The 26,276-nt window shown below is 45.3% G+C and overlaps 2 protein-coding genes across 4 annotated transcripts in view; both read right to left on the minus strand.

The window, feature by feature from the left end:
• Positions 1-1,414, minus strand: part of LOC119180155 (scavenger receptor class B member 1) — a 50,917-nt gene extending 49,503 nt beyond the window's left edge. Inside the window, exons 1-2 of one of the 2 annotated variants that reach the window (XM_037431306.2) lie at positions 1,322-1,414; positions 704-784 (exon numbers count right to left, since the gene is read on the minus strand). In XM_037431306.2, coding sequence (XP_037287203.2) covers positions 704-725 — 22 coding nt within the window. In that variant the 5' untranslated portion in view covers positions 726-784; positions 1,322-1,414. The other variant, XM_037431298.2, reaches the window with a different exon arrangement.
• A 6,530-nt stretch (positions 1,415-7,944) lies between these two features.
• The window catches only part of LOC119180169 (scavenger receptor class B member 1), a 63,513-nt gene continuing 45,181 nt past the window's right edge, over positions 7,945-26,276 (minus strand). The window contains exons 3-16 of one of the 2 annotated variants that reach the window (XM_075882168.1): positions 20,062-20,159; positions 18,512-18,669; positions 17,381-17,522; positions 15,454-15,759; positions 14,432-14,449; positions 14,231-14,322; positions 14,084-14,133; positions 12,272-12,338; positions 12,015-12,187; positions 10,397-10,515; positions 10,248-10,321; positions 9,704-9,755; positions 9,502-9,638; positions 7,945-8,461 (exon numbers count right to left, since the gene is read on the minus strand). In XM_075882168.1, the coding sequence (XP_075738283.1) occupies positions 8,212-8,461; positions 9,502-9,638; positions 9,704-9,755; positions 10,248-10,321; positions 10,397-10,515; positions 12,015-12,187; positions 12,272-12,338; positions 14,084-14,133; positions 14,231-14,322; positions 14,432-14,449; positions 15,454-15,759; positions 17,381-17,522; positions 18,512-18,669; positions 20,062-20,159 (1,736 nt within the window). In that variant the 3' untranslated portion in view covers positions 7,945-8,211. The remainder of the gene's footprint in view (positions 8,462-9,501; positions 9,639-9,703; positions 9,756-10,247; positions 10,322-10,396; positions 10,516-12,014; positions 12,188-12,271; positions 12,339-14,083; positions 14,134-14,230; positions 14,323-14,431; positions 14,450-15,453; positions 15,760-17,380; positions 17,523-18,511; positions 18,670-20,061; positions 20,160-26,276) is intronic. The other variant, XM_037431314.2, reaches the window with a different exon arrangement.

The following is a 26,276-nucleotide window of genomic DNA, read 5'->3' on the forward strand; positions in this document are numbered from 1 at the left end:
TCTGTCACCACGCGAACGACAAAGAAAATAAAAATATTAAATGCTAGGCAAATGTTGGGCGCCGTCCAATAACATATCCTTCGCAGCACGCCATTTTCCTTGTCAGCCTTTATTAGCATGTGCGACTACACTGGAATCAATTTACATATGAAACTGAGAATGTACAAATAAAATACATGCATAATGAGATAATCAGACAGATTACCGTCCTCCTTTTAATTAATGGGGTAAATGCACATGGTCTATTTGTGTACATCACCAGGGCTTTCTTTTCCGATGACTACACAAAGGCCGCAAATGACAGTTAAATGACTTATACACAAGAGCACAAGATAACTACACACGAGATTTTCATGCGGCGAATACAATGGGCGTACGGTAGATAAGCACCGAGACACACGTCGTGACATCGTGCTCTGAACGAAGTTGGAATCATAGTAAAGACGTCTAGTTTTACCAGACAAACTTCGAACTTTTTAGATTATTTCAACGACATAACTTCCAATTACACAATCTTGTGTAACTCAACTAACACTCATTAACAAGTTTTGAAATCGGCTGCTTTCTTCCGTTCGGGGCATGCCCCGTTCGGTTCAGTCGAAACGTGAGACTGTGTGCGGAACGAACAAAGTACATTTCGTATGCGCCCGTTCTGAAGGTGCAAGTAATGTATGCGCGCGCCTCGCATCAGCACCTGACTCACCGAGAAGACGACTCAAATCCATATTTTCTTCTCGAGTCGTCACACCCACATGATGTCCCAGTTAGCACTTCTTTGGAGAGCCTGAAAGCACAACGACAAACAAGCACGTTTTCACGAGGCTGTAACACAACCAAACAAGTTTGGCCTAGATGTCACGATATGCGTAAAATCAGGGTAATCAACGCGCACACACAGTCGCCAAATGAGCCGTCGAAAAACCTCCCGTTCGCTTTGTGGTGAATGCGACAGTTCGACAATTCTACATTGACAACGGCGAGCGACAAGTCGGCTCACGAATATTATGCTTGCGCCGATGTGGTGTGTCTGCCTACAGGCGTCAACAAATGTGAGAGCGAAATTCAAAGCTGCGCAAAAAAACAGGTGCAGTGCCCCGCAGAGCGACAAACCTCGCGCACTCTTGACAGCCGCAGGGGGGTTGCGGTGTAACCGCCGCTGCCTCCACCACATTTCGCTTACCTTTCCTACACGCACGCGCGACAACAACGTCGAGAAATGTCGATGTGCCTCTGGGCGCAACTCTGCAGCTCTGCGCGACGCTAACAGTCGTGGTTGGCAAGTTGTATGCAAGTTGTGTATGGGCTGTCGCCTTTGACGTACCTTTGCCACAGACCATTTGCATCTGCCGTCTGCGTGTACCCACAGAACACCTGGTGTACCCAAGTCCCCAGCCCCCTTGCCGCCCAGTCATAGGTCCCTAGCAAAAGTCCCTAGTAACTTTCTGTAGCAGCACAGACAAAGCTACGTGGGCGGAGCTTGTTTTCTTGCGGTTTCGGTTTTGGTTTCGCAAGCGCATACAACATGTACGTTTTCGCACGAGCACCATGCAATAATTATTGCATTTATTTGGAAGGAAATAAAACAAAATGTTCACTTTTTAAGGAAAATAACACGAAACTTCATCGAAGCTTCATTGAAGCGGCCGGATTTATTTCAGAAAAAAAAAAAGGCACGGCCAAGCAGAAAATTTGGGCGATTGGAAAAACAACGCAAGGTCAAGTCAGTCAGCAAGGTCAAGAAACCGTTTTTTTTTATTTATGTGCGTAGTTGGTCGGCGTCATTGTTTTCCTTCTTTTAGAGACGCTAGAGCTTTCTGGAGATGCTCACTTTATATTTTTAGCGGATGCGACCACAACCACGGGAAGCAGAAATCTTGGCACGGATCGGTGATGAGTGGGCGTATGTCCATAAATCCGAGTGGATGAAACGCAATAACACAATATTTACTCAGCCAAGAACGCTGTTTTGTTTTGTTTTTTTGCACAGTCAACTGGGCAATATACATGAACACGTTTGTTTTCCAGGCGAAAGTTTGCATTGGTAATTTTATCCTCGTAAATCGCTGTCATCACGAAACACGAAGAACCACTCCCTCAGTAGAAGCCAACAAGAATGGTGTTACAGTACACGATTTTCAGCGTTATCATATCAACAATATTAGGCAGCCGAAATACCGACCACGTATGCAACGCGATTTGGGAAAAGGGTCATTGCTTTTACGTACAGTTTTAATCTCACTTTTATATCCAATCAGCTGGTTACTGAAGACTGGCAGGTCTCCAGTGTCACTTTCAAGGTGGCTATAGCAATTAGATTCCCACTTGGACTGATGGTATCACACGCACACAACTTCTTGGTCATTGCATGTGCAGGAAAGAAAATATTTCATCACACACCACTGTCTTCGTTTCTCACTGCTCGATTAATACAGATCACCTAAGCAGCACGCACTCCTAATGCTAACTCACAAGCTTCGATGTCAACTTGCTGTAACCGAGCAACGCCATCGTTGTTTACCGGATGAGGAAAAATGTAAAATGGCACCAAAAAACTTGCGTGGAGGTGAGAGTCGAATTGTGGCGCTTTGGTGAGACTCTTATCCGTGGCTGTATTTTTGTAGTCTGGGACGTCTATGCAGGCGCTGGTATAGTAGGAGAGTACAGCTAGCTAACACCGTAAAGTACGCACGTGACGTACGCACTAAGTTATAGGCAAACAGCATCAACCAATGGCGTGAATTAAAGGGTGGGGTGAGGGGGGGGGGGGGGTCAGGTGGTTTGGACTACCCTTGTGCTCAGACTTGTGGGGACTCCCTTTGCAAATGTCTCCCTTGAAATTTCTCCTTCAAACATAATATATCTGAATGGCTGAATAGGTAAATATAGATAGCGCCACTGGCATCACGGAAGAATGTTGGTATATGTAAGTTTTAACGTAATATGTCAGAAACGGCTGCAAGTATTCCCATGAAATTTTACGAGCTCACACAAAAAAATGGCAATGGGTATCAAATAGCACCCTTTTTTATGCCTAGGTTGCTTATCCTTCCTATGGCCCACTCCCAAATTTTAAAGGAAGTTTACTTATTCAATCTACCTTTTATCTGCTACTATACCGTAAAGAATGCAACCATACTCAGACATGTTGTTGCAAAGGCTCGTAGGTTACATCTGAACTAAAAAAAAATATATTACATTTTCCTTGAAGTTTGTAAAAAAAAATAAAATACTATTTGCACAACGCCATGTATTGCTGTGTATTTTTTTACAGCTTAGCTTTTTATGAAATCGCCATTTTTTTTTGTTCTGATTGTTTCTAACTTTGTTGTACCTCACGCATACAGAGTTTCATCGAAATCAATTCAACACTTTTTGAGAAAAAGTACATTCAAGTTGAAAAATGTACAGAAAACGCAATTTGAGAAAAACGAAAGTTTTAACGTGCGCATACTACTTACGCCAGAGGACGCGCGGCGCACTTCGGCGCGGCATTTAAACCACCTGGAGCGGCCGCTCGACATCGGACTTCCACAAGCTTGTTCCTCAGAGTACAGTAGATTTTATGGAGTCAAAATTGCAAATTCGATGTTTTTTTTTTAGGTTTACCCTACCATACCCCCTAAGGTTTGTGTCACCATGTGTTACCATATATTATCATGGCATGACACAAGTTATTATAGCAATTGACCCACGCATCAATCATTGAAATTCTTGCGGCAGCGTTATCATATGAAGCACGTTAGGCATGATGGGATAATGCTTCCTTTTCGGCATGAAGGCCGCCATTTTGGTGAACCAACACTTTATGAAGCTTTGATCATGAGTCACGTGCAAGCTTTTCTTTTTTTTCTTTTTTTTGTAGCCTGTGCTGGCTGATGTTCAATACTTCTCAGCTGTATGAGACTATTGAAATCGCAACTGCTGCTTGATTGGTTCCAGAGGATACACAATAAAACACTGTGAATTACTCAAACTGGGAACGCTTTTGTTGTTGTTGTTGCTGGTTCATTTTATTTCAAGGTGTGGTTTTAATTTTGGTATCAGTAGAACCCACAACATCCGCGAAAACAAGATGATCACTGTGGCAGTATGTGTGTGCCTTTTTGTCAACTTTCTGGATTTATATCACTAGTCGGCACTAAAAACTATTTCGTGAAAGGGGGTGCTGCGTTTAACACATATATGCACTGGCGTAGACAGGAAGGTGGGATTCTACTCCTTCTTATCTCCTGAAAGTCATACATGATGAGTGGTTGAACCCTTCCTCCTCCAAGTAAATTTCTCAACCCGTAGGCCTACCTCTTCACATGTGCGCACGTTCGTGCGTGCATTTGCCTGGCCATTTTTAATCTATATATAGATACAGTTTAAAAATATTCCGACCCATGACTACACGACTACTATGGCGCTGTAGTATGTCTAGTTTTCGTGTCCTTAATTGCCTAATCAAGCTTGTTTAACTAATTCGACGGACTAAATGATAATGAGTGGGACGAAGTGTCTGTCAGTCCGACCATCCGTCCGTGCCATCGTCCGTCCGTTCGTGCGTCCGTCCGTCTGTTCGTTCGTGCGTCCGTCTCTGCATTCGTGCGTGCGTGCGTCCGTCCGTCTGTCCATTCGTACATCCGTCCATCTAGTGAGTACAAGTACCGCCATCTCGCATCTTTTCATCATGTATTCATCGTATACAAGTACCGCCATCCAGCGAACATTCCTAGGACTAAACGAGAGGCGGTTACCTACTACTACTACTACTACTACTACTACTACTACTACTACTACTACTACTACTACTACTACTACTACTACTACTACTGCATACATACATCGGGGATGCACGACCTACGGCTTGAGGAGCTTCGCCCCTAAAACTGCATTAAAATGCACGTAACCCAGTGTCACCTGCATATTTGCGTTTTTTTTTTTTTTTGCTATTGGCGATCGAGGGGGTTACCTTCTATTGCAAGCAGACCGATCTAGACTATCTATACCGTGTATCCTTATCAAAGTTTATACCCAAAACTACACATTCATAAAGAATTGTAGACAACCACAGTCTACAATGCACTGACACGTGCCCTCTACGGTAAATGCTTAACGTCTGCTTGAATTGCCTTAGCCCATCTTGCAGGCCTGTTAGCCCTATGTACACCTTAACGCGCTAGTGGGAAGCAATAAACAGCACTTTGTTTGCAGGCATACGAATGACACTGTTGCTTCTTTGTGCCCCTTTAAAGGGACCCTGAAACACTTTTTCTAGTAACTATGGAAAAGATTCAGAAGAAGAGCTTATTGCCTCATGACTTCGACGCCGCAAAATTTTAAGAATATGTCCAATACGAGTGGGGTTACAAAATTTGTCGCACGTTGCAATCGCATTCTCTCTTATCTCGTCCCGACGAAAGCGCTGGAAGCTAAGCAGGGAAGGACGGCATGGGCAAAAAAACGTCACGCGCGTCTTGTGACCTTGAGCACTTCTTTTTTTTTTTTTTGCTTCGAATACGCAATTGTTCAGCATGATCGCGCGCACATGCGAGGACAAGTCGCGGCCTCTAGCGGTGATACCTGCAACTATTGGTTTTTGAACAAGTGAGTTTTGAGGTTCCTCCGTCATTTGTCTAGAGAAGAGAAAGCAATTTTTAGCTGACTTTGATCATTTTATTGTGAATTCCAGGCCAAGTGCTGTGCTATAATATTTGGCTTGCGTGTTCTCGGGAACCTCTACAACCAATCGGCAGCGTTTTCTGACCATGCCCAAAAAGTGTTGGCTTGTTCCCACCGAAGGCGGGGCGGCCAAAGTGGCGAGGCGGCAATGCGGGAAGTGAAGAAGACCTCCTCTTTAGGCGGCGCAAGTGGGAGGAAAATCAGGCGGCAAGGTCGATCACTCCCCGACCAATGTTTTGCCGCCCGCCGATGCTCGCCGCTTGCCGCAGGCAATCAGAACGCCACGCGGTGTACCATTGGGACACGGTGCAAGTACCTTACACCATGCTTTGGGAGAAGCGTTGCCACGTGACCGAGACACGTGCGCAAAAGCGCGAGAAGCCCACCTCTTTTGCCGCGCGCGGCCAGCAGGAGTAGGCATGCAGTCTGAACCGGTTTACGCACTCGCTGCTTCGCCGCTCCGAAAAGCCCGCTTGGCTGAACGAAATTCCCAGAGCTCTTCACTATATGGAGTCTCTCGTAATCATAGGGAGACTTTGGGATTTTTAAGCCGAACAATTACTATTTATCGTCATTCAGCTTCGAAAGAATACTGCTTGCATGCTGTTCTAGAGCTATATTTACCTTAGTAAAACCAGCCATTGATTGACTTTGGTAAAACTCAATGTTAGCCTTACATATTTCCATGGAACTGACATATGTATGTCTTACAAGAAGTTTCATGCAACTAAAGCAAAGAGTTTGCATACCTAAGTACTTTGTGCTGAGATTTCTTTGATGGTGAAACTTACCTGTTCATCATGGAACAGCACGTACCCTATTTCTCGAAATGGTTTATTGGGAGAGAATGATGAATACGCGCGGGATACGTAAATAGGGACAGGAAAGACACGGACAAGCACTTGTCCGTGTCTTTTCTGTCCCTAACTACGTATCGCGCTCACATTTTAATCCGCCACCCTATTGTAGTGAAGTATGCTTCTGCTTCAGCTAGTTTGTGCACTTGGCAATGGTATTCAGGCATATGCATGTCTATGAAGTCTTAAGTAGCTGAACTATTCTAGTGCGTGGGCGTTGGCAGGGGGGGGGGGGCAAAAAACGGGTCCCCCACAAGCCCTCCAGCTCTTGCTCCCTATTCAAGCCATGCAAGAGCTCCCCCCTCCTCCCTCAGTGCGACGCAACACTGCTTTGCACCGCCCCCAAGAGGAAATGCTGCCGACGATCATGTTCTAGTGAGAATGCCTGCAACATTGAAAGGTTGATGTGGTGCAGGATTCTTTTTAATTTTTCCTCCTTCAAAAGTCAACACACTTCAGAATTCATGGGCTATCACAGAAGTAAAAACAGGGAAATTATAGTGGTTGCTTCTGGAATGTGGCTGAAGTAATAACAGAAACAACTCTTCAGTAATCAAAAAAATAACAGACCCAAATTATGAGCACTGCTATATGGCTGCTTGTCTATGGGAGAAACGAAAGAATGAAAGAAAGGAAAGGACAGCACAGGAAGATATACATACAAAGCAACTCAGACAATTTCAACTTAAACAGGTGGTGATCTTGTCAAGCCCGAGACTCTTTGTTACATTTGTAGGGCACAGAACCTGTCTCATACACTGTAGAAGAGTTAACCAATGTGACATGAGCCATGTTTTTACCATTTCCTCAAGTATCTGCATTTTACTTCACTCAGTAAACTGGTTGCTGGAAAAGCAAAATGCACATTCACTTACGTGTAATGTCCACATGAAAAAGAAACATAGATGAAGGTTCTGTAGGCACATGCTCTGATTAAGCCAACGGAAACGCTATGCATTCTAGGATCGCACAAAGAGATGCACCAGACTGCCTTTTGAACCCTCCTGTCTTCTCCAAATGTAGTTTAATACATGTGAGACCTGGTATATAAAGTTAACCTAGCATGTCAGAGGATAGTGCAAATAGACCTTAGATTGTATAATTTGTACTTGAAGCAAGGCACAGAGGCAAAACCAAGTGACCCCTCAACACGTGAAACCTTCCAAAACTTGCATTTGGAGCACGCATATTTCTCCCTTATGAAAGAATCATATTCACTGATGAAACCTATGCCTTATTTGACATACAATAAGAAAGCATATAATGTGAACACTAAGCAGTTTTTCATATTATGCCTAAAGATACCTATGTGCACACGATCATCAAAATGAACTGCAAAAAAAAAAAACAAATGTAAAAATGGCAGTTCCATTTGGTTCCCAAAGATCAATGCTTGCTGTGCATGCAGATTAAGCAAATATGGCATTTCAATGACACTGCTGCAGCAACATAACATCTCGCCTGACCTCTTCCTTCTTTGCTTTGGCAGCAGTCTTGTTCAAGGCACAGCATGACACGCGTAAAAACTCTTACAAGGTGTCTAAAATGTGGAAGGAACTATGTACATAATTTGTCACAGTTTCAAGTCAGTTCACTGTGAAATCAATTAGGACGCAGTACCTCTACAGCCCACTCAAGAGTGGGAGTATTATGTACAAGAAACATCTTGCGGTCTAGGAGTGACAGGCAGTCACGTCTTGTAGATGTTAATCTCGGCGGGTGCAGATGGTTCAGAAGTCCTCCTGGTGTTCTTGAGCTCATTGATGAAGTTGTTGCGCACTGCAGTAATCCCAAATGTGTTGGGAATACGATCAAGGCCATTCTGCAGAATGCGCTCCACTTTGTTCGGAAACATATCACCAGAAGTAGCATCCCCAGCTTTCTTTACATCTATCGCAATAGGCTGCACTTTGCTGATCTCCCTCCTTTTTACCCGTGGCCTGGAACAGGAAAAGGAGACATTATTAAAGCATGCGGATTACTTGAAACTATTATTAGCATGATATATAGCATTGCTGAAATGAAGGGGGGAAAGGGAGAGGGGAAGCTTAACTTCTAAACTTCCATTCATCTCATGATGAGCCTGAATTCAGTCAGGTTTCTTTACATGCACAAAACTGCTAACACATGCTGCAGTTATGGAACACTAACTTGCTTGAACAGCCAAACCTGTAAACTCCAGGATGAATAAGCAGTGTACATTGAGCGAAGAACAACAACAAAAAAAAATGTTTCACTTTTAGGGTCAAAGTATGGAATTTAAGTTACACATGGTCCATTCAAGCAGCGCATGCATTTTCATGTCTACAATGAAATTGGGCTGTTGATTAGAGCTGCTAAAGCATGGAATCAGAGGGAAATGGGTTGAAATCCCTCCCTGCTTCCACGCTTAGGGCAAATACAGGGGTGGAGGCAGTAATCTTGTCCCTGTTTCGTAAGAGGTATCTCTGGCCTTAAGCATAAGGCACATTCCCACATAACAGCAAGCTAGGAGATAGCATCTGCACTTGTTTTTAAATAATAAGTCCCAGTTTCGAAAATTATTGTAAATGTGGCCCTAGTTTCGGATCTTTAGTGCCTATGGTTTGTGACATTCACTCCGCTAAAGTGTACGATAATATAGACTACATACTAGCTGATAGCAGTGGAAAAATAAAATTCTTTATAGGTACATCCCACATCGTCAAAACGATTTCGAAGGGGCTACAGAATAATTGTAATAAATTAGTAGACACAAGAATATTTAGTAATAATTTCTTTTTATCTTACGATATTTATGTTGGAAGTGGCATAGTGAAAATCACGGGGCACATTGAAAAATAGCTTAAAACACACTGAAGAAAGGATTACGTCGAAAATGGGGGCTAGATGTCCTTGCCATAGAAATAATTTGCATGCATCAGCAGCTCCACCAGCACTTCGAGAAAATTACAAGAGATGAAGAATAGTCAGGGCAATTCTTATGTGGTGAAATTCGCACCTGAATAGCAAGAACGTTGATGCAGCAAGCAGCACTGAGCTGATGACAATGAGGCCAACAGAACCCCACTGAGAGTATTCGGGAAGTTGAACAATGGTTCTCAGCAGCTTGACTGTGCTTTCTCTTGCCTCAACACGCTGAAAGCAGACAGGTGGTTGAAGTTTTGCTCTGTGTTCACAAGAGTAGAGGCGAGCGGGCTTACCGTTTCCTGCCAGAAGAGTGGCAGCACAGCTTCAGCAACTCGAGAAAAGGGCCTGTAATGAAGATGCCACACGTACAGTAATATCTTTCTGGAATGTTGTGCAGTAAACATATTTATATCTTCTTGATCTTTTTTTGCAAAAGCAAGCCTCTTAAGAGAAAGCAGTCTTTTTGTTTATTTCTTATATTTATCAGGCTTACACTTCAAGTGTTCATTTTTAAACCACAGGCTATCTGGTTCAGTGTCATAGCTACCAGATTTTTGAAGATGACTGTAAGGTATTTTGAAAGCAAATACATAGATGCGTTGTTTAATGTTAGAAGGCATGAAAAATATAATAGGGGTGGAGACTCTAAATTGCCATAGTTCAATAGCCCACATTATCCTCCAGACAAGGCATGTTTCATAAAATTGTATTTTTGGTAACTGCATTGGATTGTGTGGCAGGTTGGTTGTAAATGTAGGTCCCATTTACATGATTGAAACAATAGTCTATGCGGTCATTCTACAGCTTTGAAATAACCAAAATTAATTGTTAGCGTACCCAAGTCCAAACACTCGCTCCAAGACGACGCTTACTTGTATCCGACCTCGAACATTAACAGTCACTCCAAGTGTCTGAAATAAGAATGAAAATGAGAAGATACTTGTTTTCAACATGTGAAGTTTAATATTACCGAAACCGTAACTTACAGGTTCACTGTTGAAGAAGAACTGATGTTTGTTTGGATCTGGGTTCATGCCACCAACATCAGCACGATATGATGAGTCGGCATACAAGAAGTGAGGAAACGAAAGCACAAGTGGAGCACCTGCGCAAAAAAGGTAGTGCTTTCAGCTTTAAAAATGATCGTCAACTATAAGGGCATAACAGCAACTCGTACATCCTTTGTTGCACAAGAAATCATCCACCTTATCGAGATTTTTCGCCAACACATACCTTGTCCCTAAACATTGATATCACATCACAAAATTTGTAGCTCCTAGTTTGTCATATTTTAGCTTTAGTCCTTTAAAAAAGCTTGCCCATGTATCATTCCATCAACCATAGCAAAACCGCCTCTTTACAGCCATAAAAAGTGAGCACTGTTTCTGGTATACAAAAGTAGTTTGCCATGTATAATTTTTTGCATTATGTCATTTCCACACCTATACATTGTTTAAACTTATTATCACATATTAAGTTGTTACATTCAATGCATGTACAGAGGGGTCCACTGTTAAAGGGAACACCGGAGCACGTGTCGTCTGCTCGGCGCCACTGCTGGCTGGCAGCGGCAACTAGTTTCGCGCTGTGGGCGGCGCTCATTTGTCGTCTGCTACAGTTGCGGCCACGCTTCAGCTCGTCGCGAAGCCAGGCATTGTGCTTTGAAATTTGTCCGCAGGCTGCATGGCCGAGCTCAAACAGAAAGTTGTGGGAAAGCTGAAAGGAAATTAGATTGTCTAGAGTACTACCTCACTGATATTTTGGTGTTTAAAGAAGCATGGCTTCTTTACGATTGTCTTTTTTCTAGCATAGCGTTATAAAGAACTTTTTTTTTTCTTTTAGAGCAAGGCCCCGCAGCGAGGGTCTAGTGATTAAGGTACTCAGCTGCTGACCCGCAGGTCGCGAGATCAAATCTCGGGTGCGGCGGCTGCATTTTCGATGGAGGCAAAAATGTTGTAGGCCTGTGTGTTCAGATTCGGGTGCACGTTAAAGAACCCCAGGTGGTCGGAATTTCCGGAGCCCTCCTATGCAACGTCTCTCGTATTCATACGCTGGTGTCAGAATGTTAAACCCCACATATCTTCAATCCATCGTCCATGTATTTGATGTGCACTAATGCACATTCGTTCTGCTGCAGTGCGTAAGCTGAACTAAGAATTTATATGCGCCTTTAACCGGCGTCCACAGAAATATATTTTGAAGCGGGCAATTCGTAATCCATCAAGAAGAAGAACGAAAGACGGCAATGCAGCTGATTAACCAGGGGATAGCTATCTGATTATAGATTATTCCAGACATTTTCATTCTATCTAGAAAGAAAGCGACTATTTAAAGATTCCACGACCTCAGCCGCGCTTCGCGACGAGCTGAAGTACGACCGCAACTGCAGCAGACGACAAATGAGCACCGCCCACTGCGCCCACGGCTCCTGCGGGAAACTAGTTGCCGCTGCCGGCCGTCAGTGGCGCTGAGCAGACTGCACGCGCTCCAGTGTTGCATTTAACAGTGGACCCCTCTGTATATGCTTGGTGTTGGGTCACAACTGAGCATTTAGGCAGTAGCATAATGCCGTACCACAGTGAGTTAGTAAAGCCAAATACATACCTTGCTTGCAGGGACCTAGGTTTGCTCCCCCATCAGGCAAAGCTCTGCCAGCAGCGAAGCACTCATTTTCACTGCGTTGTTGCCCACTGTCGAAAGCTGTGGGACCAGCTATGAAGCGCTTGACTTTCAGGCCTTTGAATGTTTCATAGCCTATGCTTTCTAATGGTATTGACCTGGAGATTAGAAACGAAATTTTCATGGTGCGATTAGTATTTAAAGCACAGTGTTTAAAATGTTAAAGAATTAAATCTAGGCACCTGCAAATGTCCGGGATGAACATAACTTGCTCATTGCTTTTTGACAGGGGTGGTCGAATATGCCCAACTATAAAAAAAGAAAAAAAAACATGCTATAAACTGTCAGTCATTTTCACACTGCATGCTCGACATGGAACTATTTATTTGCAGTGAAGTTTTGGAGCTTTAAAGGGACGCTAAAGGAAAGCACTGAATTGTTTTACATGGACAAATTTCACTCTGACAACTCTAATGTCGTTACTTTCACCATCACACCTTTTGTAATAGTGAAAATTTAAGGTCAGGTTTTCTATTTTGAATTTCATGACGAAATCTCTGCACAATACGTCAAAAATTTCAAAGTGCATTTTTCATATTTTGGTGATAGTGGCTCAACGAAATCTCGTCAGGGTAAGAGCGCTGCTTTCGGCCTTGCTAAATTGTAATGCACTTATTCGCCGTCCATTTACGCACAGTTCTGCCAGTGTGTGTAGCACCAATGGCGTAGAAATGGTGAGGCGGGGGCGGGAAGGGTTACTCTAAGGTTAGTCTAGGTTACCCCACCATTGAAAACTTTCAGTTTTGCATGTGTGTATATACGTGCAAATTTACAAACGCACAAACATACATACAGGATAATTGATCACTCCCTCGCTTTCCCTAAAAAAAATTCTGGCTACTCCACTTACGTGGCCCTTTTCTCCACATAGTGTCGATTCAGAGCAACACCACAGTTATATATAGTCACGTTCAAAACAAAGGCGATGTTTATAAGGTGGTTTTACAAGGCCCAAACCCCGAAAGGAAGGAAGGGCCTGTAAACTGTGGCACACACTCACACTGGTGGATTGGCCAAGAACCGGGTAGTTCTTACGAAATACTGTTAATTTGTTAGCTCATGTTTTTTAAACTAACAAAAAAGGGGCAAAAATTAAATGAGAAATGAACAATTAAAAATAATGGATATAGAAAATGAAGCAGATGGTTTCAGCAACAACAATAAATAAATGAATGAATAAAGCAAGGGTCGGCACAGCACTACCAAAACAAAGGGACTGGCACGAGAACTACTGTGTTTTCGTCTGCTTCTTTCTCACTGGCAGATTAGGCGCGTGGCAATATTTACCAACCACCACAGAATCTGCACCAAAAATATATTTAAAAAGATCAGGGAAACGCTTGAGATGCTACTGAATACATTCACAAACCACACATACAAATGACTGCACTCAATGAAAATGAAACTAAGAGATTCCAACAGATTGTACACGAAAATTGCATTGTTGTCTACCTCATCTAGCTGTCTGAAGCTCTATGAATAACGCCATGGTGATGAGGCATGTCCGCGCATGCAATGTCGTGCGTCACTGTAAGTGCATGTCTACTCAAGCAGCTATGATTAACCACCTTTTCAGTGAGAACTTCATCGGTATACCTAGAAGTAATCCAACCAGCCCGCAAATATAGAAAATAAGCGATACCTTCGTTTAAACATTCGCACCGGCTTAGCTGAAACCTCTGTAATCATATGCGGAGTGCTTCACAATAGCATTGTTAGCGCGTTCATAAAAAGAAATTAATGTGGCACCTTTTAACGCGTTCATATGAGGAAGGTATTTCATATTCGGCTACATAGAGTTTCCTTTCATCACTCTGCGTAATCTGTTGGGGAAATTCTGTCGTTTCAAAACTAATATTTGTAGGAAGCATGTTCGGTCTGATTTCAGGCTTTTAGTGCACACTGCGGTACGTCAGCTAAAGGGATCTTTATCAAAAAGAATAATCTATCAATTGCTATGCGGACATTGTGTACAGATATTGAAGCACACTTACGCGTTCCTGTTAATGTGTTGCATTCATCACCTGGCCATACCTCCAGTTTCCTGTATAAAGTGTAAGAAAATCAGATAGATGTTTCAAGCTCACAGGATTTTCAAAACAACGCTTTCACGCGACAGGGCAACACTTATACAAGTATACCTGTGTTTGTTGAACTCGTACACTTGGTTCACCTTGGAGATGTCATCTTCGCCGGTGAAAATTGTGTACTCCCCATCGATAGTGTCGTTTTTCTGCAAGAGAAATCCAAAGAGTTGCTAAGTCATGGCTGTTAATTCACGTGGAACGCGCGAACGAGCCCCGACAATATTTGGACACAAGGACGGGATGGTAGAAACTTACGTGGGCCATGTATCCGAACTGTCCTTTGCGAAGCGTTAAAAGAAGAGCAGAAGCGTGTTAATAAGCTGCCGTAAAAGAAGTGCAGATTACAGAAATGATGCTTAATTCATAAAAGCTTTTTTATAAAAAGAAATCGCGAGGAAAATATACAAGAACATGCATGAAGCAGATTCAGGAAGAAGAATAATGCTTTACTGTTAAAAAAAGGTGCTGGTGTAGAGCGTGTTGAGTACCGTATACTCTAGCCTCTGCTGGCAAAGTGCACTTGATAGATGTTAGTGCTATAGGTGAAGTAAGTGACATTGTACATTGTGATGGGTGATTGTTTTAGATGGTGGGTTAAGCTCCATCCATTGCAGTCTAGCAAGGTGAATGCAATTTTTTTGCAAGTCTTTAGCATATTCTCTTCTTGCAGCAGAATAAAGCAAACGACTATAATTTTGTTACGCTAGACGGTGGTCTAATTTCATAATTACTGTACTGCCAATTGGTGGATAGTAAAAAAATTCCTGGCGATACACATACTGATAAAAACAGATCTTTTGAATCTTGTACGAATTCGCGAGTGTTATTTAACGAATAGGCGATAAAGTTCGTCGTTTAAATGTTACTTGTATAATGTGCTCGTTTTTCAATGCACCGCGAAAGTCATTGTCTTCATATACCTTGCATAACGATGCCATCCTGCTTACATTTTATAAAGCAAGCGTTGAGCTCTTTGTGTGCAACACCCTGAGACCATAATAGCAAGTTTAATAAATGAATATTCAGTTGGCAAATAGTGACCCCGTATAAGAAAATAGTCGAACTCTCTTTTTCAGCATGCACGTGCCTCCTATATTCATCGTCATCATCATCATCGTGACAGCGGTCCCTGCAGGGCAAAGGCCTCTTTCATGTTTTCACCTATGAACCCAGTCCTGCGCATGCTGCTGTCAATCCATGCAAGCATCTGAATTTCACCTGTCAGCTAAGTTCCTGCTCAAGCCGTGATTAACAAATGCTTCGCTCAGCCCACTCACATTGACCATGTAGCCGAACTTTCCGTTGGTTCCCTGCTTGTCCGGGTCGACCAGGGAGCCGAGCATGTCGATGACGGTGCGGTAGCCGTGGCTGAACACGTCGCCGATGTTGAAGCCAGGCTGTCCCGGTCGCGGCCGGCCAGAGTCGATGACCGATCCCAACAGCACGAGGATGTCGGGGTAGCCGCCGAAGGTGAGCTGCCCCACCGAGCGCGAAATGAAGATCCGCTGCCCGAGGCCCGACAGCGAGAGTGAGGCGATGCCGCGGATGATGAAGTTCTGTTCCTTTAGCAAATGCGCCGTCGTCTGCGTACATTCGAAGAACATGTACAATGCACTTTTTTCTTCGGTACATCATGTAAAACACATTGATGAGCTGACAGGAGGACGGGGCACCGCTCAGCGAGAGCTTCGCGATGCCATCTCCTGACGCCGGGAAGCTCTCGCTGAGTGGTGCCCCGTCTGCAGGCTCCTACGACTGTGTCAATCTCTCCTATCTTCTCCTTATTTCTGTGTGTGGGTCTCTCTGTCCCTGCCCTATCTCTATCCCTATCCCTATCCCTTTAATCCTCCCTATCTCTTTTAATCCATCCTTACCCCCCTCTCTCGTGAGTCACTGTTGAGGTGTCGCACTATGATGCAGACAGTTATGGGGATCACTTTTATCTTCTTTTCTCTCTCTTAAGAATCTCTTATATAGGAGTAGTGCGATGCTTCCGCTGATCTGCCGATACCATTTTTAATGCCAATTTTTTATATGTTCATCTCAGTGAAAAAAGTATAATTAAATGGCGCAATAGAGGTGCCAGGTGGAGAAACTATGGTTGAAAGCTGATTATCTTCACAAGACCACCATAATCTATGCCAAACAATAAAACGATAGACGTTACGTACTGTGATACGGACATATAAGAATAAGTCAAGACACCACAAACGCCTGTTATTTCGAGGTGTCTTGACTTATTCTTTTTGTGTCCATGCTTGCATGCCCCGTCTTTTAGAATGAATTCTTACAAACTACAATAGTTCAGCTCGCTGTCGTTACTTATTTTGACTTGGAGACGGAAAGTTATTTTGCATGAGGTCAAATATAACTGGGGTATATTTTATGCAAGTGCGAGGACCACAGGTCAGATAATATTAAAAGCGAAAAAAACTCCGTCATTAAGGTGTCCAGCTACGTTAGAATTTCCTATTTAGATTGTGCTTTATATAACTCCCTTTATATTATATACACATATATAGATACACACACTAACTTCATTTTGGAGAGTCGTGCCACCCACGACTTTTAGAAGAGATGATAATTACCTCAAAAAGAAGGAAAACGTGCATGTTTAAATATGTATGTATATGGCAAGCGAGGACTTGTCAAGAAGTTCACTTACAGGTTTGTTGTTTTTTTTTTCTCTTTCTTAGAGTGTATGAACCTCGTCTGCATTCAGCCAAGCAGCTCGCCCCCATGTTTTTATCGCTAACAAAGCTAATACTTTTGTTTGTACACATCGTGCGCTACTTTGGACATGCATTACTTTGACTCTTACATGTTAGAATCTTTACTTTCAGTGAATCAGCTTTTAAATTGAGAAACGACAAACACGGATTCAAATGGTTGCAGCTAAATTGACCTGTTGCTGATCTATTTCAATTGCTGTTGCGTCACTGGCTTTACGAAAATGTGCAGAAATTAAGAAATGCTAAAGGTTTTAAGACAAAAAACTTTGAAGCTAACAGTCGACATATTGCATGTTATAATTCACTCGTGTGAAGTCTTTTGATACAAATTATAGACAGGATATTAATCGCGAACGAGTAGCGCATCTGTAGACGTGTCAGTATTGGGATGCAAATAATTTCACACGAGAGGCAATGTACTCGGTTAGACTAATCGATGTCAGTTTGAATTATTTTTGACGTCATCACTTACCACAAAAGGTACGTTGACGGTCATGATTTCATCAGTCTCTGGTCCCACAGAGCTCTCTCTGTCGAAATAGTAACGCTTGGTCTCTTTGTAGGACAAGGTTCCGTTGTCATGGAATGTTATGTTATGCTTAATCCAGTATGCCCTGGGTAATGAAACAGGCACACAGCACACTCGTGACGGATAAGTCACACCTTGTGCAAAAAAAGAAAAAAAAAGGACAAAGTAACGCAAAGAAAGGAGGTTCTAACTTTTTTTTTTTCATTTCTCAATACCCAATTCTCTGCTTTTACACAGAAGTCATCGAACGAAGCTAGTCAGTCGTTGGAGTAAACGTTCCCACAAGGACACTTGTCTTTGTCGGTGGAACTGGAAACTTAAGAGGACTAGTAGAAATTATCGGTAGGAAATGAAATGTGACACCCAAAGTTTCCCCGTTGTAGTATATAGGCTCAAACGTATGCCTAACTGTACAGCTACGCATATTGAAAAAGGCACGTGAGATAGATCCGTCATTTTTCTTTAAAAAGTTGCCAGTATATTCACGCATCATTCATTGCAGAGTATATGCTTGCATGCATACAACAGTACTTAGCCGTCAAGTGAGGCTGCTAAGGTACGTACCCTCCCCCCCTTTTTTTTTCATAACTGACGTCTCGAGAATGAGAGAGAACTAAGTACTCAGGGAACAGCATGCTAACTACGCAAGTGTCGTAAAAAAAAAAAAGAAGGGGGTGTAGGCAATAGAATATACTTGTCAAAAAATTTAAAAAATATACACAAGAAGCTGATTGATTCGCATATCGCGGGTGGCAAATAAAGTTAGACGGCAGCTAGAAATGCTAGGTGAATGAATAATATTACGGAAATGTGTTACACTTTATACCACTTTGCTTGTTTATCATAAATACAAAGAAATGGTATTCGGAAATTGGAAACATGTGCGGAAAACACTACAAAACAAGTATAAAGTGCGCCTTAGGCTGGTTCAAGCATTTGTACGAAAAGTTCGTGAAAGACTGCTTTCTGAGAAACGCGTGCACCATCCCCCCACCACCTATGTTTTGTTCTTTTTTGTTTTTGTTTTTTAACTATTCCAACTGAGCACAGAGTGCGGATCATCGAGTAGCCCACCTGTATGTGTAGGGCCCGACTTCCTTGACGGACGGCTTTTCTCCGATGAGTACATCATTGGGATTGGTGACGTTGAAGAAGAAAAAGCGGATTTTGGTTTCGTGGCTGGAGTCCTTCCACATTGGGAATGCCCGAGAGTGCTCCGAAAGAGCCACCTCCTGCGAGTGGTGGCGCACCAATTGCTTAAACTAAAAAAAAACTGATTCGCTTGTTCCTTCACGCGCACCTATACAGGCAAGCAAAAGAGCCTCTCTAGCTATCGCCGAAATGTGACCGCTAGGGCCAACATCAATCTCGTGACCTTTGAACTCGCGGCGTCGACCCGGTTTTACAACATGGTGGAGGGCTCCGCTAATTACTACCATCCGATGTCTTTTAAAGTGGACGGAAATCTTCACACAGTACACGGGCTTCTATCGATTCGCCTCCTTTGAAGTTCCCAAGACTATCTTTAAAGAGACGTGTGAACTCCCTTCGGAAAGTCGTGGCCCCATAAGAGAGTTAACGTGTCTGTGTAAAGAGAGTCGTGCACGTGGCAAATCAGGAGTTACCAAAAACAGTTGAACATACTGTGTGCGTGCGCGTGTGTGTGTGTGTGTGTGTGTGTGTGTGTGTCGGAGTATAACGAAACTGTAGGAAAACAGTTGTAAAATAAATGGGGTTTGTTCCTTTTGTCATCCAACGAATGGCTATGTAACTCACTTAAACAAACGAAACTGCTTTGATAAAGTTTAAAATACATGCTTATTCAGGTTAATAACGAAGCAGTAGTTAATAATGAGCGTAGATACATCAGCCGATTAATTGGTGTTCATTTTTTTTTTTTTACGTCAACTGGCCTTCATATGCTGCAGATCGGGCAACTCGTCACTGCTTTGTCAGCGCAATTTCCGCGACACCCCGCTACATAAAGCAGGTCGCAAAACGACACTTTTGTGCTATTTTAGGCATCTATTTGAAGCATGAACTAATTAGGAAAGTATCGTAACATAGTCACGTCTTCGTTAGGGTAAAGCGGTGTCTGTATGGCTGCTTTGCGCTGTTCAGGGGATGAAAAAAAAACTGATACCTGGGGTTTCACGTGCCAAAAACACGTTATGATTGTGAGGCACGCCGCAGTGGAGGGTCTCACAAATTTTGACCATGCGGTGTTTCTTGCTAACCTGCATTGACATCACACACAACGCAGATGCCCCTCTAGCATTTCGCCGCCTCCATCCAAATGCGACTGCCGTGACAGGAATCAAACATGTAACTTTCGGGGGAACGACCGAGCTTCGTAACCACTGCACCACCACGGCGGACAGGTAAAAAAGTAAATAAAAACGTCGATTAAAGCAATCATAAGCAGTCGTTTTGAAAGTCATCATTCGCCATCAATACAGCACAACAGCCGTGAAATGCTGACCGGCGTATACGAGCACCCGTTATCGTTTACGCAACCTCCCAAAGTCGAAGATAATGTAATGCGGCTCACAATGATCGACACGCTTAACAATATGCAATAAAAAATTAGGAACTGTGGCAACTCGGGCATATGTGTCACTCACCTTGTTAAGAATAAACCTAAACACGTGGTCGAAGCCAAGGAGGACGCCCACGCCTAAGATTACGAGGAGCAGAGATACCACGGCGCAAGCCGAGATACCTGCAACAGGCACGGTAGGGGCGACATATTAGGGCAGGGTTCTACCGAAATTATAAAGCGTACTCGAAGTTCAATATGTTATTATAATTGGTTGAAATCACGAGACATCCGAACAAATGCTGCTGTCATAAGTATGGCAATATACATAAATCTGTATTGCATAAAAGAGGGAGAGAGCTGTCGTGATTACATTTAAAGAGCCCCTGCAACACTTCCTGAGTATGATCAGAAAACGCTGCCGATTGGTAGTCGATGCTCCCGAGAGCATGCGAGCCTAATAATATTGTTACGAGGTTGGTTGCTTCTGAGCGAGATGTATTTGCAGAGTAAAAACTACAGGCAAGAGACACAATGGCTGATTGGCCCAGTCGCGCGCCTGTCAGTCGCACCTCTTCCTTTTCTTCCTCTCCGTAGCAGGACCCCCGGGCGTTGGAGCGCCGTCTCGGCGAGAGTCCGGAGAAGTGCGAGAGAAGTAGGGTTTCAAGCGCGAAACATGGACAATGTCAACTAGTGACGAACTTGGTGACGTATTGGAGTGCAATGGCGCTATCTCGTAGGTTACGTCGCTAAGTTGACGTAAGACTAGGTAGGGTCCGGCGTATCGGGACAAAAGTTTTTCGGAGAGACCTACACGGCGACACGGTGACCAGAGGAGCACGTGGTCACCTGGGGCAAACGTTATATTTCGATGCCGGTGGTCGTAGCGGGCTTTTTGCATATCCTGTGACCTGGTGAGGCGAGACTGGGCAACTTGACGAGCCATGTGAGCCCGATCAATGGCTTCGCGCGCGTACTCGGAAGGAGATGGCACGAGAGGCAAGGTGGTTTCAAATGGCAATATGGGGTCGCGACCATATAAAAGATAAAAAGGCGAGAATCCCGCAGTGTCATGTCGAGAGGAGTTATATGCGAAGGTCACATAGGCCAACGTTGTATCCCAGTCTCGATGATCATCGGAGACGTACATCGAAAGCATCTCTGTGAGCGTGCGGTTGAGACGTTCAGTTAGGCCATTAGTTTGTGGGTGGTAGGCGGTAGATAGCTTATGGGCTGTAGCACACGATCGAAGGAGGTCATCGACAACTTTGGACAGGAAAGAGCGGCCGCGGTCCGTAAGCAGCTGTCGGGGTGCACCATGGTGTAAGATGACGTCATGAAGAAGAAAATCCGCGACGTCAGTGGCGCAACTGGTTGGCATGGCCTTTGTTATCGCGTAACGGGTCGCATAATCTGTGGCGACGGCAATCCATTTATTTCCTAGTGTCGTCGTCGGAAAAGGGCCAAGAAGGTCGAGTCCCACGCGATGAAATGGTTCAGAGGGGACTTCAATTGGGTGAAGATATCCAGCTGGCAGCAAAGAAGGTCTTTTCCGGCGCTGGCAGAGGTCGCAAGTGGCGACATATCGACGTACGCTGCGGTACAATCCAGGCCAGAAAAATCGACGTCGCACGCGGTCGTATGTGCGGGAAACGCCGAGGTGTCCCGCTGTTGGTGCGTCGTGAAGTTGTTGAAGTATGGCAGGCCGTAGATGACGAGGGATGACAAGCAGAAGCTCAGGGCCTTCAGTGGTGACGTTGCGGCGGTAGAGGATACCGTCATGCAGCACGAACATACGGGATTCAGCGTCATGGCTGTCAGACTGGATGGCGTCGATGATAGTGCGCAATGACTCATCCCGTCGTTGTTCGATGCGCATATCGCTGACGTCTGTAAACGCCATTACTCTGCTCTCCAGGTCAGGCGCAACGGGATCAGGAGGATCTACCGGATATCGAGAAAGACAGTCTGCGTCCTTGTGCAAACGGCCAGACTTGTAGCTGACGCTAAACGAAAATTCCTGAAGCCTCAGAGCCCAGCGAGCCAGACGTCCAGTCGGGTCCTTCAGAGAAGTCAGCCAACAGAGGGCGTGGTGGTCCGTAACGACAGTGAAAATGCGACCATATAAATATGGCCGAAACTTGGCGACGGCCCAAACTAAAGCTAGACACTCTCTCTCGGTGATGGAATAATTCATCTCCTGGGGAGAAAGCAGGCGACTGGCGTAAGCTATCACGCACTGTCTACCGTGGTGCCGCTGAGCGAGAACTGCGCCGATACCGTGGCCACTGGCGTCGGTGCGAACCTCTGTGGCAGCAGAAGGATTAAAGTGGGCAAGTATGGGGGGCGTAGTTAGGTAGCCGATGAGAGCGGCGAACGCTTGAGCCTGCTCAGGGCCCCATGAGAATGTGGTATCCTTCTTCAGCAAATCTGTCAGTGGCCGGGCAACGTCAGCGAAGTTTTTCACAAAACGGCGAAAGTAGGAACATAAGCCGACGAAGCTACGGACGTCGGATGTAGAACGGGGCACTGGAAAGCTACGGACGACGCGGATCTTTTCGGGATCTGGTTGGACACCATCGGCGTTTACAATATGGCCCAGAATGGCAATCTGACGGTGACCAAATTGACACTTCTTGGAATTGAGTTGTAGCCCAGCTGTTCTGAAGACTGCGAGAATTGCAGCGAGACGGGTCAGGTGGCTATCGAAAGTAGATGAAAAGACTATCACATCGTCTAGGTAACAAAGACAAGTAGACCACTTGTAACCACGCAGGAGAGAGTCCATCATTCGTTCGAATGTGGCAGGGGCGTTACATAGTCCAAAAGGCATGACCTTAAACTGGTATAAACCATCTGGTGTAATGAAGGCCGTCTTCTCGCGGTCCATTTCATCGACAGAAATCTGCCAGTAGCCGGACCGGAGATCTATAGACGAGAAGTATGTAGCCCCGTGTAGGCAGTCCAACGCGTCATCGATGCGTGGTAGCGGGTACACGTCTTTTCGTGTGATCTTGTTTAGGTGGCGATAGTCAACGCAGAAGCGCCAGGTACCATCTTTTTTCTTCACAAGGACGACAGGGGAGGCCCAAGGACTACTTGATGGTTCTATGACACCTTTGTTGAGCATTTTGTCCACTTCTGCTTGGATAACTCTACGCTCAGTGGGGGAGACACGATAGGGGCGTCGGCGAATAGGACTGGCGTCACCAGTATTTATACGGTGCTGAACAGTGGATGTTTGCCCTAGAGGTCTGTCGTCGAAAGAAAAAATGTCGGTATATGACGCGAGAAGGCGATGGATGTCATTGGCTTGCGCAGGGTTGAGGTCGGGTGCAATCATCTTCGAGAAACGATCTGGCCGAGAACAGGTGCTGTTCGCTACTGGAGACTGAAGTAAATCAATCTCGGTGGTGAGCGCTGCTATTTCGAATTCGTCAGCATTAGATACGCTGGCCAAGAACATGCCACGAGGAAGCACTTGAGGGCACAAGCTGAAATTGAGAAGTGGAAGCGAGGTACAATTGTCAGTAACAGTCACAAGCGTATGGGGAATGGCAATGTTGCGGCTCAAGAGGACGTCGGCGAGAGGAAGGAGGACATATTGACCATCGGGAACTTGGGGCTGTGCGGTCAAAACGACGAAGGTGGCTGCCTGAGCTGACAGCCGCACATCCTGAAGAGAGCACAGGCGCGGCGGGGCAGTGGGGGGGTCAGCGACTATCTGAGGCAACTCTAGCTGAAGAACGCCTGTAGCACAATCGATCAGAGCAGAATGATTCGACAAGAAGTCCAGGCCTAGGATAATGTCATAAGGGCAGTGGTCAATCACGGCTAAAATGACAGAAGTAGTGTGGTCCTTTATACGTAAGCGGGCAGTGCACAGACCGAGAACCATCGGCGTGCCGCCATCGGCCACACGGAGCATTTGTGCAGCCGCTGGTGTCAGAACTTTCTTTAAACGTGTGCGTAGGCTTGAACTCATGACCGAAATGCTTGCGCCGGTGTCGACAAGTGCTTGTACAGGTTCGCCGTCTACTTTAACGTCTATTACACTTCGTCTGGTGGGAACGGAAAGAGGATTTGCTGCGGAAGTCGTCAATGCAGCACCACCTCCGGGGGCTGCATTTCTCAGTTTTCCGAGACAACGCGGCCGGAAGCCACGGGGGACGAGAAGCGCCGTGGCTGCGGCGAACGGGACGATGGGCGACGTGTTTGCGGCGATCGAGACTGGTGCCCACGTGGTGAAGGCGAGCGGCTGTACCAAGTGTTCCGAGAATGGTCAATGGCATTGGGCTCTTCGGCAGGTGGAAAGGTGCGGGCGGTATCGTCGAAACGGGTCATATTGGTCGTTGCGCGATGTGCCGAGGACCATGTGTTGCGGCAGTAACGGGCAATATGTCCAACGCGGTGGCAGTTGAAACATATAGGGCGGTCATCTGCAGTTCGCCACTCAGCCGGGTTGCGAGTACGTGGAGAAGACCGTCGGTCGGAGAAGGGCATCACGAAAGGGCGTTCGCTGACTCTAGGCGCGGTGACATGGCACACGGAATGCACTCCGATGTTTTCAAGCTCCCGGCGCACGATGGCTTGAACAAGAGGAACAGTAACAGGAGTGGCATCGGTACTGCGCGAATAGAACGCCGAGGGCGCCATAGCTTCCAGTTCACGACGAACAATGCGTGTAAGGTCTCCCGGCGGCGATGCACGTTGTGGTGTTGACTGGTCCTCGCAAGTAGATGTTGCAGCGGTGTTTGGGAGTCGAGCGAATGTTTGTAGAATGCGGCGACTTTTCACTTGCTCGAACTGACGACACTCTTTGATGATCGCGTCTACGGTGGAACAGCCCTTGCACATCAGGAGATTGAACGCGTCGTCGGCAATCCCTTTCAGAACATGTCCCACCTTGTCACCTTCTGTCATGTCGCTTTCGGCCTTTCGGCAGAGGGCCAGCACGTCTTGAATGTAAGCGAGGTATGACTCCGTAGGGGATTGGGCACGGCAGGCCAATTCCTTTTTGGCGGCGATCTTCCGACTGGCGGTTTTGCCAAACACCTCCCGCATCTTTGCTTTGCATTGGTCCCAGCTTGTGAGTTCTTCTTCATTGTTCTCATACCACACCTTGGCCGTGCCTCTCAAATAGAACAGCACATTAGCCAACTGAAGTGTGGGATCCCATCTGTTCGGCACACTCACTCGTTCAAACATGGCCAGCCAATCGTCAACGTCGACGCCATCGGTTCCGCAGAATGTACCGGGATCCTTGAGAGGCGTGAAAACGTACGGTTGCGACGCCATGTTCGTCGGAGACGCTGACGTTGACGCGGAGGGCTGAGCATTGGCCATGGCTGGAAGGGCGATGCGACGTCCGCTGCGGAGCTCCGTTGCCTGATGGTTACCCAGCACCTCTCACCAATATGTTACGAGGTTGGTTGCTTCTGAGCGAGATGTATTTGCAGAGTAAAAACTACAGGCAAGAGACACAATGGCTGATTGGCCCAGTCGCGCGCCTGTCAGTCGCACCTCTTCCTTTTCTTCCTCTCCGTAGCAATATAGCCCCAGCACGCGGCCTGGAATTAACACTTCTCAAAGTCAGCTAAAAATTGCTTTCCCTGCTCTCGAAAACAGACGCTACAAGCTTATTGTGGTTATAAGAGGGAAAAGAAGAGAAAAGAGAGCCCTGTAACTGTCTGCATCAGCGTGCGACACCTCAACAGTAGCTCACAAGGAATTAGGGTAAGGAGGGATTAACAGGATAGGATTAAAGGTATATATAGAGAGAAATGCGCTAGGACAGCGAGCGACGACATAAGAGAGATAGGAAAGATGGAAACACGGTCACAGGAGTCCGAGGACGGTTCACCTGTGACCGTGTTTCTATCTTTCCTATCTTTCTTATCACTCGTCAAAGCCATTGTATCAGCCATTAGCTGCTTTGAGCATAGCGCACTCGGTCGTTACAGGGGTAGCCGCGACTTGTCCGCACGTGCGCGCTATCGCACTGATAAGCCGCGTATACGAAGAGAGAGAGAAAGAGAACGTTTTCAAGGTCACGGGGCGCGTGTGACGTATTTTCTCTCCCCGTGCCGTATCTCTCCCTGCTTAGCTTCCAGCTCTGGTCAGGATGAAAGGAGAGAGAATGCAATAGCAGCCTGTGACAAATCTTTGTAACTCCGCTCGTACTTGATGAATTCTGAAGATGTTTGCGGTGGTGAATTCGTGAGGCAATAAGCTCTTATAGTGAATCCATTCCACGGCTACTTGAAGAAGTGTTGCAGGGCCCCTTTAAGTGAAGCGTGC

The sequence above is a fragment of the Rhipicephalus microplus genome, chromosome 2 (genome assembly GCF_043290135.1).
Source record: "Rhipicephalus microplus isolate Deutch F79 chromosome 2, USDA_Rmic, whole genome shotgun sequence".
NCBI lineage: Eukaryota > Metazoa > Arthropoda > Arachnida > Ixodida > Ixodidae > Rhipicephalus > Rhipicephalus microplus.